Source organism: Chiloscyllium punctatum, chromosome 27 (genome assembly GCF_047496795.1).
Source record: "Chiloscyllium punctatum isolate Juve2018m chromosome 27, sChiPun1.3, whole genome shotgun sequence".
NCBI lineage: Eukaryota > Metazoa > Chordata > Chondrichthyes > Orectolobiformes > Hemiscylliidae > Chiloscyllium > Chiloscyllium punctatum.
This window is the reverse complement of record NC_092765.1, coordinates 54,888,261-54,910,154: the sequence shown is the minus strand read 5'-3', so window position 1 is coordinate 54,910,154 and position 21,894 is coordinate 54,888,261. Positions and strand designations below refer to the sequence as shown.

Below are 21,894 nucleotides of genomic sequence, written 5' to 3'. Positions count from 1 at the left end.
GTCACTAATATTATTGAAGCTCTTTTTAGCTTTATCTGCTTGTGGTTGAAGGTAGGACTAAAGGGAGTTAACTTCTAATTGAATATTCTAAATATAATCACTTCGGACACACTCTGTATTCAGTTGCCTAAATTGAATGTTTAAATGTTTATTATGCATTACATGTTATTTTGTAGTGCGACAGAGACTTGCAATATCTAGGGGAAAAAAGCTGGACAGTAGAAATAAAGAAATAAATTCAACTTCCAATTGAATTTGTTTTGTTTTGTTAAACAAAATATTTGCAACTAGCATCTGAAACAGACCTGAAGCTACTCAAATTTACTTCCAAAGAAGCTATTCAGCAAAACAAATATCCCAAGATGTGTATGTGTCCATGTTTAAGCAGAACCTCATGTAAATACATGAGCCCATGTGTTCGGGCTGTACAAGCTGATACCAGGATCCAGTCTCAGCTTCCAGCAGGAAACCAACAGGCGGAAGCTTTCAGCCTGCCCCTTTCCGATGGCCATATAAATTCTGGGCACTAGACCGTAATTCAACACTCCTGGGTCGGCTCTGTTTAGAAAGATCTTGACAGAACCGTTTCCCACAAGTTATCAGAATGATTGTGTCGACACTTTTTCTCAGTTTGTTACTGACTTTCTTATCATGTGAGTGATTTTTGTTCAAGTCTCTCTTTGTTACTGTCTCAATGTTAGTCTACCGCAGGAATGTAAAAGACACAGCCATCATTTAATCTGCATTAATGCTCATGGTTTATTTGTTTTCTTTTTAAAGGTGTCCAGTCGGAGATTGTGTTGACCCAGCCAGAGACAGAGACTGGCCGTCCCGCAGGCAGCCTGAAACTGACCTGTAAAACCAGCGGCTTCGATCTTAGCAGCTCCGACATGTACTGGGTCCGACAGGTTCCTGGACAGGGTCTGGAGTGGCTGGTTCACTACTATAGTTCAAACAACAATAACTATGCACCAGCGATTAAGGGTCGATTTACTGCGTCCAAAGACACTTCAAACAACATTTTCGCGTTGGACATGGAGAACCTGAAGATCGAAGATACCGCCATCTATTACTGTGCAAGAGACCACAGCGAGAGGAACCAGGGCTGGACCCGTTCAAAAACTGCTCGAGGGAATATTGTGTCAATTCCATCATAAACTGACGGTCAGTACGAGTTTTAAATACAATTATACCAACTGCGATCTGAAGCAGACCTCAGGCTGCCTCTTACAAAACGATCAAAGAGGAAATGTACCATTTAAACGAGCAAACTGGTGACACAATGGGACAATGTTTTGGGCATGTCATATGTACTGCTAACACTTCCATCAATTACATGCTCGGACAAAATGTTAGTTTTAATATATCTGACAGCTCAGGAAATCACTGCTAATTGTTATGTCAACTATGGCATTCATTCTAAACATGATCAGTACTAAATGGCTCTTTCAAATGAAAATTGAGACCTCGAGTAAAGAACAGATAATGAGTGTACTGGTCTCCATCATTGTGATACTCCAGTGGGTCACAGTGTTGTGCACAGCGACATCCTCATACAATAACCACTGACAAGGATTGATCTCAAGTTGGTGATTTCTACAGTGGCAGGAGCGAGAAATAATGTGAGATGCAATTTACATGCAATCCAGTAGTGTTAGTTTGTACAAATGTATAATTTATTTCTACCTTCTTCGTGTTGATTGTCCAGTTAAATGCAGTCCAAACCTGGAAAAGTATTCCAAGCTTTCAAAATACAATGAAGAGTAAAAGCTGAAATAATGCACCAAATCATTTTTAGAGGAGTCTGAATCACTGCTTTCCAGGAAGTGAACTAATTGTCTGCATTTTACAGTTTACAGTCTGTCATAGTATTTGACACAACGTGTCTCACAGTGATATAACTGGAGAGACACTGCAATTATGATCAATACAAAAACCTATTCAGCCTCCATTGTTTGAAACTAGTCAGTGATTACTTCGACAAACCGTTTTAACCTACAGTGCAGTATTAGTTCTGTGGGGTTTAATGCCAGTATCACTTTTTAATTTGTAAAAGTGTTGGGTAATTATCGATACACCAGTTGGGGATTTTGAGAATCAGCTCATGTGTTACTCTGTGAAGTATAAAACAGTATTACAATTTATCAAGAATGATCAGAATTCACTAGCACAATTATGTGATGAAGATTTAACGTGACTTTATTTTGCCTGTGGTTCTGAACATTTAAAATGATGGTAGATTTTTGATTTGTTTTCTTCAGAGCTAGTTATTGTGTGACCCAGTCCAGAGAATGTAACACTGTGACTATCTTGGCTACTGGGGCCAAGGGACCATGGTGACAGTGACTTCAGGTAAGAACTTTAAACTTTCTTAGTGACTTTTTAAAAAACTTTCTATTCATGTGACTAATTTCTGAATTAAATGAAACTCAGATTCTGTGCTGGGTTTGGTTTGGTTCTGATTAATTTTTATTCACACTGATTATAGACTTCAGTTAAGGCTCAGCAAATAGTTATAATGGTGATGATGGAGTCAGTTGCTCGGTGTTCTGTTTTTTTGATCAGATGGGTATTCTGTGTGGCTGGGTTACTTGAAACACCTAATGTCTCTTAATCAGTCAGCTATAAATAATGTTTAATGTCAGTGACACCCTGACTGTGAGTTTTATTATCAACAACAAATGCAAGAATTCAAAGATGTTCGAGATATTACCAAACATGATTAAAATATGCTAAAATATCATTATTCATTTCTTGAATACATGTTCTTACCATGATTATATTTTCTCATTTATTTTGTTAATTAGTTGATGACAAGCAGGTTAGAAACTGTCATAGAATTTTCTTGCGCTGCTATATTTCATTCTGTTGATTAGATTCTGAGTTTGTTTTACTTGATTCTTTTGAATTGAGTTGATTGGAGTTTGGCTTGGTTTTAGTTGATTCGATTGAACTGTGTTGATTGGATTCTGACTTTGTTTTTACTTGGTTTTGTTGAATTGCGTTGATTGGTTTTTGAAATTGTTTTATTTGATTCTGTTGAATTGAATTGGTTGGATTCTGATTATGTTTCATTCAAATCTGTTGTTTTGAGTTGATTGGATTCTGATTTTATTTTCCTTGATCCTGTTGAATTGAGTTGCTTGGATTCTTATTCAGTTTGTGAAATTGATCAGCGTTTTCATGCTTTTTATAATTGGTGTTTTCGTTCTGGTGAGGAGATTGACTCTCTGTATTACTGTTCATTACCAATATTTGTGAAGTTCTTTTGTTTTTCATGAATCATTTCTGCATTTGTTAAACTTATATGACACATTTTTCTCTGCTTGATTGAAAATATTGCATCCATTTGTTACGGTCTGAAAACCAACTTAAGGCAGAAACCCGGAAGTGAGACATGAAAAAAATAAGTTTTTAGTGCATTGACTTTTTAAAAAAAAACTCAGTTCTAATTGTAAACTAACTGAATTTTGTTTTGAGTAGCCTCATTCAAAATAAAATTTGGGACTAAAATCTGAAACTGCAGAATTGATCAGATTATGTAATTGAAACTAACTTAAAATTAGAATGTGGTAATATTTGTCCATTCAGTAATTTTGTTTTGACCATGAAGTGATTAATCAATATATGCCTTCAACCGCTCTACTGTGTGCTGCACAGGATTGTCATGATCAAGAAGGGTGTGCAGGTTGGAAATAAGTTAAACTGTTGCCAGAAACGTTACAGCTTTAAGTGTTAAGTCCCCTCACAAACAAGGTTGCTGTTATGGCTTGTTATTTCTATTAAATTTAATCATTAGTTTCCTTGATACTGAGTAGCTTTGTTAGACTTCAATTTGTTTTTTTTTGTGAGGTTACATCATGTTCTTGGTTCTGTTGAAAATGTTTGCAGAACTAGTTCTGCCGCAAACACAGTGTTGTGATCTGGTGATCGTTGATCTGTTGAGGAGGGTCTGTGCTTGGGTAACATTAAATGTGTTATATTTGGGAAACCGTTTCTGGTTTCTACATTGTGTTTGCAATGTTAACACGGTTGGTGACAGTGAACCGCTCCAGGTTCCTCATTCAATGCAATCGGAATGCGAGTTGAAATTTCATAAAGCCTATTATTAAGTGAAAGGCAAATCGCAAAGGTTTTAGAAATGAAGGGAAAACAGATACCTTCGGGCGCCATTTTTACTTGAAATAAATAATAAAGGATTAATCTAATCCATGCTTTACAATCCAAATTCAGAAGTCCACTATCTAGTTCAATCACAAGGTCTGTCTTTAAACAGTTTACAAGTCATAGAGAAATAGAAATAGAATTTCAAAAGTCTGATGTTCCAATAGTTCTTGCTCTTGAGCAAAAATGCCATGACTGTTATAATTGATCAAGAAACACCTTTCAATTCCGCTGTACACTACATACATATTTTTCTGGCTGGAAAAGATCATTGGCAAAGACCATTTGGAAATTCTGCACAATTCTATGAAGAACAGATCAGTTTCACTGCTTTGATCAGTTTCACGCGTAACTTGAGTTAATTAATTGTTATGTCCCTGATTAAACTGGATTTTCAGGATAAAAATAAAACATTAACTGAATTATTTAATCTGCACAGTGTTTTAGGTGTTCCCAATCAGTGCATTTTAAATAAATAGTTACATTTTACAACAAAATATCAAGTGAAGTCATTCTTTCAGAAACAACTGCTATAGTGAATTATGTGACCAAGGCCAAATTTCGAATTAATTAAAATAATCCACCCATGAACTCGCAGGGCAGCATGGTGGCTCAGTGGTTGGCACTGCTGCCTCACAGCTCCAGGGTCCCAAATTCGATTCCACCCTCTGGTGACTGCCTGTGTAGAGTTTGTACATTCTCCCTGTGTCTGCGTGAGTTTCCTTCGGGCGCTCTGGTTTCCTACTACAGTCCAAAAGATGGGCAAGTCAGGTGGTTGTGCAATTTAGCACAGCCGTAGTGTTCAGGGATGTCTAGGTTAGAGTGCATTAGTCAGGGGTAAATATAAATTAAGGGGAATGGGTCTGGGTGGGCTACTTACTGTTCAGAGGGTCAGTGTGGAATTATTGGGCCAAATGGCCTGTTTCCATACTGTAAGAACTCTATTCTTAAAACCATGGGAGTACTTGCTGCAAATGCAGAGAATTCATTTTACATCGATGTGTTCAGACGTATGCAGAGTTCACAAATTTGCAGAAGACATGAACTAGAGGATAACAGAGCACATTGTTTATTCAGACACTGAAAATAGAGTAATATTTATTTTAATTAATATACTTGACCGATTTATTGCAATGTAGTGATCGGAAGGAATCTGCTCACATTAGTTAAGTGTGACAATCATTTAGATTAGATTTCCTGCAGTATGTATCGGGCCATTTGGCCCAACAAGTGTACACTGACCGTCTGAAGAGTAACCCACCCATACCCATTGCGCTACCCTATATTTACCCCTGACTAATGAACCTAACACTATGGACAATGTAGCATGACCAGTTCACCTGACATGCACATCTTTGGATTGTGGGAGGAAATCCACACAGACACAGGGGAGATTGTGTAAACTCCACATAGGCAGTCACCCAAGGCTGGAACCGAGCCTGGGTACTGGATCTGTGAGGCAGCAGTGCCCACATTTACTTAGACATCTGTTAAAGCGGGCAACTCCAGACAGAAGCATGTTTTCAATTCATATCTTTTGAAACATTTTCGTTCATTAAAAGCAGTTAACAAGAAAATGACCTTGCCCTAATTCCTTCAACAGAAATGCTTTCCACACTGGAATGCGGTATTGACTTTATGCAGTGCATTAATCCTCTGGTTAGTTCCTCTGATGAATGTTCAATTACAGTGAATATATTTGATGTGAGGAGTTGAGCAATGTATCCTCTCGGATTAAGTCTGTTGTACAGTTTGTTTCAGTGCTACCTCTGACTAACTTGTCAACGGTCCTGACCATTTGTAAATTGTCCAGTTCTGATCCCTGAATCTCAGACAGTTCAATTTCATCTCGTGCTTCAAAACCACTTTTATCGGCCAGAAATACAATATTGGATTAGGTGCCTCAGAATTGAGAGCACTGACTAAGTTGTTCCAATCAGAACGAACATTTCAGGAACAAAAGGCAGTTAGCAAGAGTTTTGAAATTGGTTGTTGGCAACAAGAGATATTTGATTGAGTGAGGCAGAGGGAAATATGCTGTACATTTTCTTTGTGCCTCAGTTCTGCAGGACATGTTTCGTGGCACAATGTAGAATCAGAATTTTTTTGTATCTTATTATTTGAAAACCTATTATCAGCTTTTAATGTCACTGGCAAAGGTCATATTACACTACAAAACATTTTAATCTTTTTCAAACTAAGTAGACCATCTGGTGCAGTAACATTCACAGGGGAAAGAGGAAGGGAGTTCGGGGTTGGAATCCAGTGACAGTGAATTGATGGCAATGCAATTCCTATTTTATTCCTCTGTAGTTCCCATAGAGTTTGAACAATTTGGAGCTGCTGTCAAAGTATTCTTGGATAAATGTTGAAATGTTACTTTCATTGTACAAACATTCTGGAACAATCCCTGGTTTTTGGAAGGTGTTAATAAAGGTGTTTATGTACTGTCAAAACAGATGGGCTGTGTTCTCCGTGATAGTGTCAAGCTCATTGTGTTCAGGTCTGTTGTGATGTAGTAGTGTCCCTGATTCTGTGCCAGGTGGCCTGTGTTCACTTACAACCTGTTAGAGAGGTATGTAGCACCATCTCTTGTCAGGTTACTTCAGTGCAGGAAAGCAGTTTGAAATATTTGGGTGTTTGTTGGAATTCCACTCACAGAGGCCAGTGAAATCTATTCAATCGCTGTCCTGACTTGTGTCTCTTAGATATTAAACAGAATTTTGGTGGTTAGCAGCTTTTTCCAGATCAATGTTTGTTCACAAGCTTTTGGGCATTGCTAGATGGGATTAATGGAGTAAGTGTTCAAAGAAATCCCAGCTTTTGACTTGCTGTTCTAACAATATCATTTATAACTAAACCAATATGAATCATTTTTGAAGCATATTTGATGAGATTATGCTTAGGCTGTTTTACTTTATATTAATCCAGTGCTGTCACTGAATTTGATTGTTCAGTACGGTGGGGGTTCCGCTGAATCCAACACTTGCAGCAGATGGAGATAGCTTTTCAGTTGGTCTTCAATTGCTATCTCAGACCATCCAGTACCTCTGCTAAGAATTCTTTTTCCAACAGGAGTCAAGCCAACGTAATCACTGTTTATCTCAACAGGTGTGAGCTCTTGTGTCAAAAACATGAAAACAATTTGGTGAAGAGGGGGGTCTCTGGGTCCGAAAGGTTAACCTTGCCTTCTCTCCACAGGAGCTGCTAGACCTGCTGAGTTTCTTCAGAAATTTCTGTCTTTTATTTTGGTTTTCTAGCATTTAAAATTTGTTGTTTCATTGAAAAAAGTTCTGTTCGATTAAACACGTTCTTCGGAGAGAAGATGCATTTGACCAAATTGTGAATGTTCAGAGATATTAAATATCAGAGAAGCATTGAATTTGAGCACCCTGATCTCGAGCTGTAGTTTCACAAAAAACTATTATGAAGTGACAACACACTCCAGAGTGCAGTGGCTGCTGTAATTGGGTGGAAGTTATTTTGATCACTCAAATAGAGAATGTCAATGATCCCGTTACAAATAATCAACAGAAGTTTTTTTTAAAGCATGTGTGAAACAATTAATTTGTTGAAATATTTTAATAAAAAGTGTTCACCACCAGTGCTAGCTTAGTGAATGACACAATGATAGGAAGGTAGGGGCAAGAAGAGGCCACTCAGCCCCTCGAGCTGTTCCACCACTTACTTAGATCATGGAGCATCTGTGAGCTAAATCCACAGGTCTCCCTTTGGCTAAAACTCTTTAACACCTTTGATTAACAAGCAAAAACTATCCCAGATTTATTGATTTGACTGCCCATAACAAAGGGAGACATTCCTGTGAGTACTGTGACACAATGAGGCTGGAATTAATTGCTCATGAAAGTAAACTTTAAATCTCTGACAATTTCCAATTGAAACATCCCAATTATCATATTTCATTAATTTAACACTATACTTCCCTGGAATAAAGAAATATAATGTGTGATTGCCTTGCTAAAAATGAGGGAAGCTTCATTCCTATTATATGATTAAGAAATAGCTCTGTTCATTCAGTGAAAACACAGTCAAATCACACAAAAGGAAACCATGTCATCTTGTGTAGACACACAAGTGCCTCAAATAATTTACAATTGTTCCAGTGGTTGTTTGAATCTCTAGGCAGGTGTGGAAGTGTCAGACTTTTTATATTGCCTTGAGAAACCAGTTATCATCAGTCTATTTGAATTGCTGAAGTTTGTGTGGTATTAGCACATTCACAGCGCTGTTAGGAAGTGAGTCCCATGGCTGTGATTGAGGAAGAGGAAACGGGCAGGGAAATAGTTGAGAGTCAAGTTGAAGTCTGATTTGGAGGAAAGCTTTCAGGAGAAGCATTTACATGCATGTGCGCCCTTATCCTCAAGTATCACAATTTTGGAACATGCTGTCGAAGGGGCATGCAAAATGGAAGCTGCAGAAAGCCCCTCGGCCCCTCTAGAAGGTGATTCCATTCATGGGATCATCATTAATCTTGCTGCTCACCAGTCTTCCCAACACACCGATAACATTGAACCTGATTGTTTACTGTTCAGCAAAAGAATCGTGAACCTTTGGAATTCTCCACCACAGAAATTGATTGAGGACAAAACATTAAATGATTTCAATAAGGAGATAGATTCCTTCAATTCTTAAAAAAATGCGACAGGTATGTGGGAGAAAGGGAAACAGGCTACAATATTGGTTGAAAGCCATGAAAACATTGAATGGGACATGGTTTGTAGGTTTGTAAGTTTGCACGTAATGCCAACGTTGGTGGTATAATTGGCAGTGAAAGTCATCTAAACGTACAATGAGATCTTGATCAGCTGGGCCAATGGGCTGAGGAGTGGCAGATGGAGTTTAATTTAAATGAATACGACGTGTTGCTTTTTGAGAAGATAAGTCAGGTCACACCTTACAGAGTTAAATGTAGGGAACTGGGTAGTGATGTTAAACACAGGGCCCTGATGGTCCAGACTCATAGATTCTTACAGAGTTAATGGTAGGGCACTGGGTAGTGATGTTAAACACAGGACCCTGAGGGTTCAGACTCATAGATTCTTGAAAGCGTTGTCTCAAGTAGCTAGTGTGTTGAAGGTGTTTGGCACATGTACCTTCATTGGTCAGAGCACTGAGTGCAGGAGTTAAGGGTTCATGTTGTAACTGTCCAAAACATTGGAATGAACTGCCAGAGGAAGTGGTAAATGCAGAGATAGGTCCAACATTTAGAAGACATTTGAACAGCTCCAGGAACTGGATCGATCTGGATGGATATGGGCCAAAGGCAGGCAAGTGGAATTAGTTTAATTTGGGAACTCTGGTCAGCGTGGATGGGCTGGACCAAAGGAACAATTTCTGTGCTGTACGACTTTATGACTCACTGACTTTATGTTGGAGTAGGCTCAAAGTTGGAAGGTGGTGAGCAAGTGAGGGGCTAGATTGGGCATGTGGGAGAGTTTGGGCTGGTAGGCTGTGAGGTGTTGGCTGGCTGCTGGGTAAGCTTGCATGCACTCTGTCTGATCACAGGATAATTTGTTTGAATTGTGCTTGGTAAGTGAGGGGTAGTTTGAGCTGAAATGCAGGAGGTCTGTCTTTGCCAGGCAGGTTTATGGAGAAGTGGGCAGGATGCCAGGCTGGTTAGTGTAGAGGTGGGCAGAGTGCCAGGATGTTTCGGGGGTGGAAGGTCACTGTAAGGAAGTGACAGGTGGACGTGTTGTCAAAATGCAAAGCTCGGAGTCTGGCAAAATGGTAGGTTGTAAAGCACAGATGTGAAAGGAGCTAGAATGCAATGTACACAGGTTGACTTGGGTAAGATGAGAGGTCAGTGATCAAGGGCTGAGGTCATGTCTTGGGTAGTGGGCTTTTGTCAGAGGTTGTGAAAATGATGATGCCAGGTCCAGTCAGGGCCAGATTCACCATGGGCCAGGTGCAGGGCGGCAGGAGTGTAAATGAGTGAAAGGAATTGAGATCATATGTCCATCTGGAATATAGAATATAGAACATTACAGTGCAGTACAGTCCCTTCAGCCCTCGATGTTGTGCTGACCTGTGGAACCAATCTGAAGCCTATCTATCCTACACTATTCCATTTTCATCCATATGTTTATCCAATGACCTTTTAAATGTCCTTAAAGTTGGCGAGTGTACTGTTGTTGCAGGCAGTGGGTTCCATGGCCCTACTCCTCTCTGAGCAAAGAAACAACCTCTGACATCTATCATCTATGTCCTCTCCTGCTAGCCATCACTATTCAAGGAAAAAGACTTTCACTGTCCACCCTCTGTCTATCTTTTATGTCTCAATTAAGTCACCTCTCAACCTTCTTCTCTCAAACAAAAACAGCCTCAAGACCCTCATCCTTTCCTAATTAAACCTTCCCGCCATACCAAACAACATCCTGGTAAACCTCCTCTGATCTCTTCCAAAGCTTCCACATTCTCTCTATAATGTGGTGACCAGAACAGTGTGGGCGGCACGGTGGCACAGTGGTTAGCACTGCTGCCTCACAGCGCCTGAGACCCGGGTTCAATTCCCGCCTCAGGCGACTGACTGTGTGGAGTTTGCACGTTCTCCCCGTGTCTGCGTGGGTTTCCTCCGGGTGCTCCGGTTTCCTCCCACAGTCCAAAGATGTGCAGGCCAGGTGAATTGGCCATGCTAAATTGCCCATAGTGTTAGGTAAGGGGTAAATGTAGATGTAGGGGTATGGGTGGGTTACGCTTCAGCGGGGCGGTGTGGACTTGTTGGGCCGAAGGGCCTGTTTCCACACTGTAAGTAATCTAATCTAATACTCCCAAGTGCGGCCACACTAGAGTTTTTTACAGCTGCAGCCTAACCTCGTGGTTCTGAAACTCAGTCCCACTATCGATGAAAGCCAACACAAAGAATGCCTTCTTAACAACTCTATCAAACTGGCTGGCAACTTTTAGCATCTATGTACATGTTCACCGAGATCTCTCTGCTCAGCTACACTACCAATATGGATTGCCTTGGGTGTGTTTTGTGTGATAGGGGTTGTGTGTTCCGGGCATGAATGGGTGTCTCGCAGGGTAGGGTTTGTCAATGTGAGTGGAAATTTAGGTCTAGACAGAGTAAGTGCAGTGGTTAGTCTGAAAGATGAGGTTTGGTGGTGAACTGTGTGTCAATTTGATAGTTATAAAAGTTAAAGATTACTCGTTCATTTCTCAAATCATATTTACGTAAATACTCAGCTGTAACACTCCAAAGTCTCTGAACCTTAATGGTCCTCCATTTTTCAGAGGCCTCCAGAATTCAGATAATTGTAAATTAGATGTTTCAACTTCCAGACAATTGGCATGAGTTCAGCCGTGACAGCCCTCCTCCCAGTCCCAGTGCTCAGCTCCTGCCTGTGCTGCTGCTGCAGTGACCTTCCTCCCAGAGAGAACATTCTGCCTTGCATTGATAAGTGAGGAAGGCTCACTGGAGCTGATTTCCAAGTATGGGGACAGCAAACACGAGGGGACACAACTTTAAAGTGAGGGGAGATAGGTATAAGACAGATGTCAGAGGTAGTTTCCTTACTCATTGAGTAGTAAGGGTATGGAATGCTTTGCCTGCAAAGGTAGTAGATTCGCCAAGTTTAAGTGCATTTAAGTCGTCATTGGACAGGCTTGGATGCTGCCTGAACTGCTGTGCTCTTTCAGCACCACGAATCCAGAATCTGGTTTCCCGCATCTGTAGTCATTGTTTTTACCTCGGCATATAGATGTACATGGAATAGTGTAAGTGGGATGGGCTTCAGATTAGTATGACAGGGCAGCGCAATATCGAGGGCCGAAGGGCCTGTATTGCACTGTAATGTTCTATGTTCTATGATTCACTCTGATTTCTCTCCGTGGGTACTGCCAGCGGTTGGGTATTTCCAGCAGCACGGTACCTCGTGGGACAGCATGCTGCTTCCGTGGTTAGCGCTGCTGCCTCACAGTGCTAGGGACTCGGGTTCCATTCCAGCCTCGGGTGACTGTCTGTGTGGAGTTGGCACTTTCTCCCCATGTCTGTGTGCGTTTCCTCCCACAGTCCAAAAATGTGCAAGCTGGGGGAATTGCAAATGTTGTGTTCAGTGATTTGGGAGGTTAGGTGCATTAGTCAGGGTTAACTGTAGCATAATAGGGTAGGGGAATAGGTCTGGATGGGTTACTTTTCAGAGGGTGGGTGTGGACTTGTTGGGCCAAATGGCCTGTTTGCACACACTGTGGAATTTCGATGAATTGCATTTCCTTGGTTTGTATTTTGTGAAACTTCTCTGCTCTTCACAGCAATCCAGTGAAAGTGTCAGTTGGTGAGATCTTCAAACAGTTACTGGGGTGGGATCAGGATGTTCTTCTTCCGAAATTATATGGTAATGGTCAAGGTCAAGGGCATGTTTCTAAAGAGGGAACCAATGATCATGATCAGCAACTGGTAGGAAACAAAGATAAACCCCAGTTATGCTGTAGACTTCAGTGGGAGCATACTGGCAAACGTTTACGGCTGAGGATGTATTTGAGTAACTGATAAAGTCAAATGAACAGAAACTAACATGCTCAATTGGTCATTCTATTGTAGAGACACCATCTCCCCCCACGCTTTATGGCCTGGTCTCCTCCTGTCAGGAGCACGACACCGGTTCTGCGACCTTTGGTTGTTTGGCGATGGACTATTCCCCTGACGTCACCAAGGTAACCTGGAAGAAAGGTGGGGAGCTAATCACGACTGGATTTAAGACTTACCCATCAGTGAGAAACAAGAAGGGAACCTACACCCTGAGCAGCCAGTTAACCCTGCCTGGGTCAGCGGCAGATTGCCCCAGCAAAATCTACTGTGAGGTTCAACACAGCGGGTCACACAAGAGCAAAGAAATGCCATGTCCAGGTACGTGTTGTGGGAACTGAGATAAACAGAGCATCTGGGATTAATATGAAGAAGGCATTATTTATAACCGTTTTCACAGAATCACCTTATACAGCACAGGAAAAAGGCCCTTTGATCCATCCAGTTCACGCCTATCAATAACAGCCACCTAACTATTCCAGTCTCATGTGCCAGCACATGATCCATTGCCTTGTGTGACTTGCCCTTGCAAGGATGCATCTGAATACTTCATACTTATTATGAGGGGCTCAGTCCCTACATGACTTATAGGTGCTGAGCTCCAGGCTAACACCACCCTCTGTTTGATTTGGTTTTCCCCTGAGGTCCACTTGGAAGCTCCTGGCCTTACCTTCACCCTGTGCCCCTGAGGCATTGATCAATCCATCAAGGGGAAAGGTTTCATCCAGTTGACCCTGTCTATGCCTAAAATAATTCGAGACATCATGATAATCTTCTCCCTAATTCTCCTCTGCTCCAGGGAAAACCCCTGTCTATCTAAACTAATTTCATAACGAAAACCCTCCAACCCAGGCAAGATCCTGGCAAATCTCATCAATACTGCCTTCAGTGTAATCACATTCCTTCAATAACATGCACACAACGCTTCAGTATGGCCTAACCAGTGTTCTCTTAAGTTCCAGTAACATCTCCCTACTCTTCATGTCAATGTCTCGGCTCATAAAAGCAAATATCCTCCCACTTTCTTAGCCTCTTTATCCAGACGACACAGTACTATAGGGGATCGGTGGGTACATGCACCAAAGATCCTCAGTCCTTTCCAGGGTTCCACCATTCAAAACGTCACACCTCACAGATTCTTCTGCCGAATTACATCACCTTACATTTATCCAGAATAATTTCCATTTGCAACTTCTCTTCACATACAACCAACCCTTTTATATCCTCCTGCAATCTATGTTCATGACTTACCAACATGACAGCTTTCATTTCATCTGTGAATTCACTGGTTAATCCTCCTAAATTTGAGTCTTAATCATTGGTATGTAAGAGAAATAGCAAGGAAATCAACACCAATCCCTACAGAACACCAGGAGACATAGATTTCCAGTCACGCAGACACCCGATGACTATTATCCCCTGCTCCCACCACTCAGCCAGTTCTAGATCCAATCTGTCAAATTAACTCCGATCCCATTGACTCTGATTATTTCTATCATCTGGACATCGAGTTATCTCTCTGAAAACTACTAGCAAATTGTTACACATGACTTCCTCTCAATAAAACCGTGCTGAAAATTCTTGATTTATCTTCCAAATGAAGACTAATTTCACTTCTCAATAGTTTCCTTACCACTGAGACTAGCTTGACAGATCTGTGTTTTCATTATTTATACCTTCCTTCGTCCTGCATAACAGTGCAACGTTGGCTGATCTACACTCACTTGGCACAACTGCTGTGGCCAGACAGGAATTCTAAATTATTGTCAGCGACCCAACTATTTCATCCTTTGCATCGCTCAACCGCTCGGTATACTTTTCATCTGCCCTGGAAATATAACCACTTTTCATTCAGCAAGACAACACAGAACATCACGTCATGTGTCCTAATTTCTGCAAACGACATCACAACACCCCTCCATGATTTCTGTCCCCACATTGTCCCTCTTACTAGTGAACACTGACACAACACGTTCGTTTTGACCACAACCTAATCCTCCGGCTCCACTCCAATAATAACACTTAATGGGCATTACTGTTTCCCGAATAATTCTTTTATTATGAATGAGCCTGTAACTTTTAAAAATATTTTCCTTTATTTTGACTGCTATTATTTTCTCATGGTCCCTTTTGCTCTTCTAATTCCTTTGTCTTTCAAACTCCCCCTTGCACGTTCTGTATTCCATACTAATTTCTATTGTTTTGAGATTTCAGTATAGACCGGAAGCCTCCCTTGTTTCTCTTTATCTCACCCTCCATCCCTTTTGGTGTCCAGAGCCCACTGCATTCTTGATCCCATGCTTTGGCTTCCTGGGAAATGTCCTTCCTGTGATTTTCCTATCTCTTTCTTAAATGTGTCACACTGCTGTGACTCAGATTTACCAATAAGTGTCTGCTTCCAGTCTACTCTGGTCAAGTCATTACCTGATCTTACTATAATTGTCCTTCCCCTTTTCAGAACTTTGGGGCAATTTCTATTCCTTTGCTGTCCAATCTGAAATCCAACTGATTTACGATCACTGTCTGCAAAGTGCTCCATCTTTGATGTTTTACCCACTGGGTCGACTTCATTCCCTAAAGTTAAGTCCAGGTTCACCCCTCTCTTTCAAGGTCTGTATTAAAATTCTCAGTATTAAACACATTCTTTGTTAAAATATTCTCCTGGGGGCATTTTCAGAATTCTGCTCCCTCTAAATTTTTGACAAAATGAAGATCCAAGCCTATGTTGAGGAAGTTAAAAACCTCTTTTCTCATTCCCCTATTTAATTTACATTTCTCTGAAATTTGCCCATGTATCTGCACTTGGTCTTTTGGACCTACAGTAAGGTCTATTGTGCTCTCACAGTAATTATGTTTGCTGTATTTTGGTTTTGAAGTACTGTCCATTTGCTTTTGTTCGAGGAGGTATCCATGGTTTCATTTCTCTTTACAGCCTAAAATACTCTTGTCAGAATTGCGACAGAAGCAACATTCTGTACCGCACACCCCCGCCCCCATCCTTTTCCATCTTTCCCTGTCTCGCCTGATGGCACTCAATCCTGGAATATTGAATAGCCCACTCCTGCCCCACTCTCAACATGTCTCCGTGATAGCAACCGTGTCATTTCCTCATTTATGCCGGTAATTCACCTGCCTTGGTCATCAGACTCTGTCATTAAAACGAATACCATCCAACATTGCTATCTCCCTTCTGATGTTACCGGCCTATAGTTTCTATGCCTCCTTGACTCCCTTGCTGTGTCCTATAATTTTAGCCTTTCACATTGTCATGCTGATCTTTCTGTGTGGATCCCAGCTTCTCCAGCACTCTGCACAATTATGATTCTTGTATCCATTTACCACAAGAAACCTTAATATATGAGAACTGATTGTATTTGTTATGAAATTCGTCAGATAATTTATGCGATGTGTTTCCTAAAGGTCCAGATATTCTCCCACCAACTCTTCTCCTAACTGTGAGCTCCAGTGAAGAAATTGCAAGCAGCAAATTTGCAACCGTCATCTGTTCAATCCGAAGACAATCCGAAGACAATCTCCGTGATTTGGTTGAAAAATGGCCGACCCTTGGATTCTGGCTTCTTCACGTCTCCCGTGTGTGAGGCGAACGGCAACTTCTCGGTGACAAGTCGGCTGATGGTCCCTTATGGTGAATGGTTCAACAGCGCAGTCCATACCTGCCAGGTCAATCATGGAGAGAACATTCAAAGTAAAAACATCACCGCACTCCAGGGTAAGAGACACACACTGAGAGAGCTACAAATCACTCTGAACTCTGACGTGAATCAAACATACTAATTTATCAGACATAGTAAACAGCACGGTACAGCTTCTTGTTTCCCAACATGCCACGTATCTCATTTCAGTTTGAGTGTTACATTAGCATTGCTCATAATTCAACATTTTGGCAAGTCAGAAAAGCATGTTTCCTCTCTGTAGAAGATAGATATATAGACAGAGAGCTTTGTTAAATAGTTTGTTGCCTGACCATGCTGGGAGAGGCATTCAGAGTGCTGAATCCTTGCCTGGTAACCGCTTCAAAGATAGGTTTGGGGGTGGAGGGGGAATATTGGATAGATATCTGATTGAAACATAGAAAATACTGAGAGATTGAGGTCGAGTGAACATGGGATAGATGTTTTGACTGGTAGGCGAGACTAGGACCCAAGGGCACAGTCTCAGGGTCAAAGGGGCACCGTTTAGAACTGAGATGGGGAGGAATTTCTTCAGCCAGAGGGTGATGAGGCTGTGGAACTTGTTGCTGCAGAGGGCTGTGGAGGCCAGGCCATTGTGTGTATTCAAGCCAGAGATAGATCGGCTCTTGTTTAGTGTGGGGAGAAGACAGTAGAATGGCTTTAGCCCGAAATGTCGATTTTCCTGCTCGTCGGATGCTGCCTGACCTGCTGTGCTTTTCCAGCATCATTCTGATCTTCACTCTGGATTGGCCGAACAGCCTTATTCTGATCCTCTATCTTATGATGCTGTGGTCTCAAAATGACGTGGTTAAAATATGCAGTGACCCTTACTTGAAAATAAATCAAAATGCGTTCAATGCTTCATTCCCTGCTGAGGAATGACCTGTTGGCCTTGGACACTGTACGACATCGATTTTTTATCTGGTACTGAGCTCTTTAACTTCATTTATGGGATCAGACCACAGACCAAGTGGGTATCACATTTGATGAACTGAGATAAACGTGATCTCACTGAGCTTCTTTAAGATGCTCTCTGTAATTAGTGGATGAGGCAGGAGAATAAATTCTGGTAAGAACACTCCAATCGGGATGAATGAACTAGGAACTCGAGACAGGCTGATTTAGCCTGGTTTGGGGTGGCGATGTTTACACAGTGAGTAGCGGATGTCTATAAAACTAATGTACATTTCCATCGCGTTTGTAGATTAATTTAAGACATTTTTGTTTGTTTTTTTTCTCCCCTGCTCTATGAAGAAATTAAAAAATGCACCTTAGTAAATAAAGTGAAAGTACAGACGAGTCATGAACTAACTGAGTGGAGGGAAAGACTTAAGGAGATGAGTGTCCTTCTCGATATCCAATACTGTACTCAATGTCTTGTTTTCCGATCTACTCCAAACACAGCTCACGATGTGAGGAACAATGACATAAATTAGAGAATGACATCACACCAATAACGCAAAGTATTTTTGATCATTAAATATAATGAACAGTATTTCCATGGCTGTTCACCGCTCCTGTAACACTATAGAACTCTGTAAAGAGAATAATTATTATTTATTGGAATTTGTCCAAAATTTGGGATGTGATTTGGCAGTCAGCGTGACCAGCAGCATTTGCACCTAAGGGTTATGAACATGGAAATGAACTCATTATATTCAGATTACTATTGTCACAAGTATCAATAGATGGTCTTAAGTGAGAGACAAACTCTGAAAGAAAGGTAATTCCATGGGTTACATGATGGTATCTTCGATGAGTTGACTTTTTTCACAGGTTTCACTTGTTACAAAGCCAGTGTTCTTTAGGAATAATTACACAGGGTATGTTATAGATAATCACAAATGCTTTCACAAATCAAAATGCATCAACAATAGTAAGCATCGTTTCAGCAATAGTTGGAGTTGCCATTTTGAAGGTGGTGTCTTCACCCTGTGTAGAAGGAATCTGAAGATTGGCTGTTTGTATCATAAAGGGGCATTTTTCATTGACTTTGATTTTTGTTTCATAGAAGATACCGAGTGCCACCCTAACACCGTTAAAATCCTCCCACCGCCAGTAGAACAAGTCTTACTGGAGGCGACGGTGACGTTAACCTGCGTTGTGTCCAATCTTCCTTCTGGAGTCAATCTGACCTGGAAACAAGAAAAGAAGCCTCTGAAAACAGAGATTGCTGACCAGCCTGGACAGAATCCCGACAGCGTGATCAGCAAATTAGACATTTCTACTGAAGCCTGGCTGAGTGGCATTACTTTTGAATGTGTGGTATACCATCAGAATCTACCGACTCCGCTGAGAGACTCCATCCACAAGGAGAAAGGTGAGCGGTGAGATTAAAGCACAAAGGATCCCATGTGTAATCCAGATCCAGTTACATCAATGGTAGGCTTTGATTGGTAATGACCAAACACCGTTGGGAGGATTAATGATGCATCTGAAGGCAGGATAGCTAGGTAGCTGATTAAGAAAAAGATGGACCAAAGGATATTGTATTCTGATGAAGTCAGATAAAGTGCGAAGAAGCCAGGGTTTTGACGTCACCATCAGCAATGACAGTTGGACAGAATGCCCTTGTTGTGGGCTGGAAACATGGAAGCAACTTTCACATTAAACTCGACTTTTTTTACTGGACAGAATGTGTACCATTCTGCTCCTTTAGTAAACGGAAGTGAATAAATCCCAAATTAAACATGGCATATTTTAATATTTAGTGAAATTGTGATATTGGTTCAGGATTTTTTATTTGATTTATATTTGTCTCAAATATTCTGCAGTGATTAATCCGCTGGAGCCATCAGTGTCGGTCCTCCTGCCACCAACAGAAGAAATCTCCGCTCAGAGGTTTCTCTCCCTCACCTGTTTAGTGAGAGGTTTCTCCCCCCGAGAGATCTTCGTCAAGTGGACAAACAATGACAAGCCGGTGAATCCCAGTAACTACAAGAACACAGAGGTGATGGCGGAGAGCGACAACATCTCCTTCTTCATGTACAGCCTGTTATCCATTACAGCGGAGGAGTGGGCCAGCGGTGCTTCTTACTCCTGTGTGGTGGGACATGAAGCGATTCCACTGAAGATCATCAACAGAACAGTCGATAAATCCAGCGGTAAACCGAGTTTCGTAAACATTTCACTTGCACTGATGGACACTGTTAATTCATGTCAATAAAAATCTCAAAGTTGCATTTAATAATTCAACAGAAGTAATAAAGTTTTTTTTTCCAGTTGTGAGTTAAATACTGAATTAATTGTTTCTCACTCTGACTTACATTGCATCTGTGTAGTTAAAGTGAATTATTAACAGGTCTAGGACGAGTGTCTTGTGCAGTTAATGTTCTCTGCTCAGATACACCCTGGGTCAGAGACAGAGTAAAGCTCACTCATTGCAGGATTCCACCAAGTACCTTATCCATCCTAAATCCCTCTGTGACAAAATCTGACAATGTCCATTTTATGTCAAGGGTAGAGCATGAGTTTTGAACTTGGTGTTCTTGATTCCCCCGATTGGACATTCTTACAAAATTCAGGTCAGTTTTAAACTGCCACATTGCACCAATTGGAAATGTAAATTTAAGACACTTTAAAATTAAACTTGATTGGAACATACCAATTGTAAAGAGTGCAGAACAGTTTGAATGTCACCTTTGTTTCTGGGGAACTTCCAGGGATCTTGCACCAGCGCATGACAGAATGTATCTTCACTTTCACACCAAAGAGACTCGACAGTTAAGTTGTAGTGGAGCAGAGGGGAGGGGAACGTTGAATGGTCTGTCCTCTTGCTCCCTGTGCAGAGTTTTCATGGTAGATGTCCTCTGTAATGTAACCCAGTTACTAACAGGAACAGTCAGCTTCTTGCTTACTGTCCAAAGATTTAACATTTCCCTGCAAAATAATACCTTTGAAGCATGTTGGACACGCTGGGCTCTGTTAACAAATGATTAACATTGATTCCCATGATCCAAAACTGGTGTTTGCATCGTCCCGGTTTGAATTCCATAGTTTTGTCTCAGTTTTCTGGAGCATATGGGATCAATTCTGGTATTTGAATACCCGATAGCATTTTGTTTCACATACAGAACACAAGTAGACATTTTCTAATAAACATATTCAGAAATGTTATCAGTGGGGATTTGAACTCACGCCTTTTCTCTCAGAGACAGAAATTCTATCACTGCAACAGAAGAGTTGCTCATAAAACGCTTATCTCGCCACGACGATGGGAAATGTTTCCTACAACACCAAGGTCAAATCTAATTATGGGCAATCCATTAAAATTAGAACAATAAATTAGAATAATAAAAATTGCAGTCTGACATAAGAACAGATACAGAGAGATGATCGCAAATACACACGTAATGACACATATACGGGCTCTCACCTAAAGACACATATTTATGTGCACACTGAAATGTGCATATAGATAAGATGTCACACACGCATACTTGCACAGAGCCACACATGCAAGTAGTACTTGAACACTCACCTAAGCTCATACAAAAACTCACATACACGGAATGAAAATCATTTGCACAAATGAACAGGGGTACTCACACATAACCATGAGAAACATAGACACACGGTAACACACAAATGGGCATGAATACATATACGTTCATACAGCACAATGCATACAGACAACACGCATGAACACACATACAAATTTTGAAAAATGTCCTCCCACATGTCAACTCACACAGGTATGTAAATGCAGAGATAATTATTAATATCATTATTTTCCCATTTTCAGAATCACAAACATACGATGACAGAGGCAGCTTAATTAGTTATTTTTAAATCACATTGATCAGCATATAGACATTATCACACGTACACACAAATTCAGAGTCTCGCATGCAGACACACAAGTGCATAGGTTAACAAATAGAGGGGTGTTTATTGAATAAGGATAATGGGCACAAGCATCAGCAAGCATCCACAAACAATAACACAAACAAGCTTCTCAGGAGATGGTTTGGGAAAGATTGCCACACAACCAAACATCATCATATAAATATAAACATCATCAAAACATAACATTGTACGATAACATTTATTCAGCATAAACATGAAAATAACCCAGTGTAGGTAGGATCTGAAACAGACACATAAGCACACATTTTAGACAGCACTAATGAAAAGTGAACACTCACAAAGACATTACAAGATAAGCATAAGCAGCAATGAAGTGGCATATTAGCGTGATGATGCTTACACAATGTGAAAAGACCAAAATTTAGGTACACAAACACATGAGCACACCAGCAGTAAAGGAACAGGAATATGTTTATTCATGCACAGACTCCAACATGGGCAAGAGTGAAGTAAGAGACTCTCATAACCACATGCACAAACATTAAAGGAAAACCAAACACACCAAGCAGTGGATCAAATAAATTAAGGGACACATGTACAAAAACTTATTCCTAAATATACAGATCCTACAAACAAAAATATGAAGCAATGTCCTGACTGTGGTGTCACTTATATTTACGATTT

General features: G+C 40.8%; 1 protein-coding gene and 1 gene segment (V, D, J or C); both read left to right on the top strand.

Annotated features, from left to right (window-relative positions):
* Nucleotides 1-542: 542 nt before the first annotated feature.
* Nucleotides 543-19,591, top strand: LOC140453713 (Ig heavy chain Mem5-like). Its single transcript, XM_072548684.1, has 7 exons — nt 543-653; nt 781-1,096; nt 2,309-2,352; nt 12,725-13,030; nt 16,130-16,439; nt 18,413-18,721; nt 19,176-19,591. The coding sequence occupies exons 1-5, from the start codon at nt 605-607 to the stop codon at nt 16,306-16,308; spliced, it is 894 nt and encodes a 297-aa protein (XP_072404785.1). The 5' UTR covers nt 543-604; the 3' UTR covers nt 16,309-16,439; nt 18,413-18,721; nt 19,176-19,591.
* Nucleotides 16,343-19,567, top strand: LOC140453272 (Ig heavy chain C region-like). The segment is given in 3 exon segments: nt 16,343-16,439; nt 18,413-18,721; nt 19,176-19,567. Coding segments are annotated over 3 exon segments (798 nt in total).
* Nucleotides 19,592-21,894: the final 2,303 nt, after the last annotated feature.

Excerpts from the sequence above, each read along its gene's own strand:
- LOC140453713 (XM_072548684.1), top strand. The coding sequence starts at position 605 with ATGATTGTGTCGACACTTTTTCTCAGTTTGTTACTGACTTTCTTATCA. Across the intron at positions 1,097-2,308 it reads GCAAGAGACCACAGCGAGAG|TCTTGGCTACTGGGGCCAAG; the intron begins GAACCAGGGCTG and ends ACACTGTGACTA. Across the intron at positions 2,353-12,724 it reads CATGGTGACAGTGACTTCAG|AGACACCATCTCCCCCCACG; the intron begins GTAAGAACTTTA and ends ATTCTATTGTAG.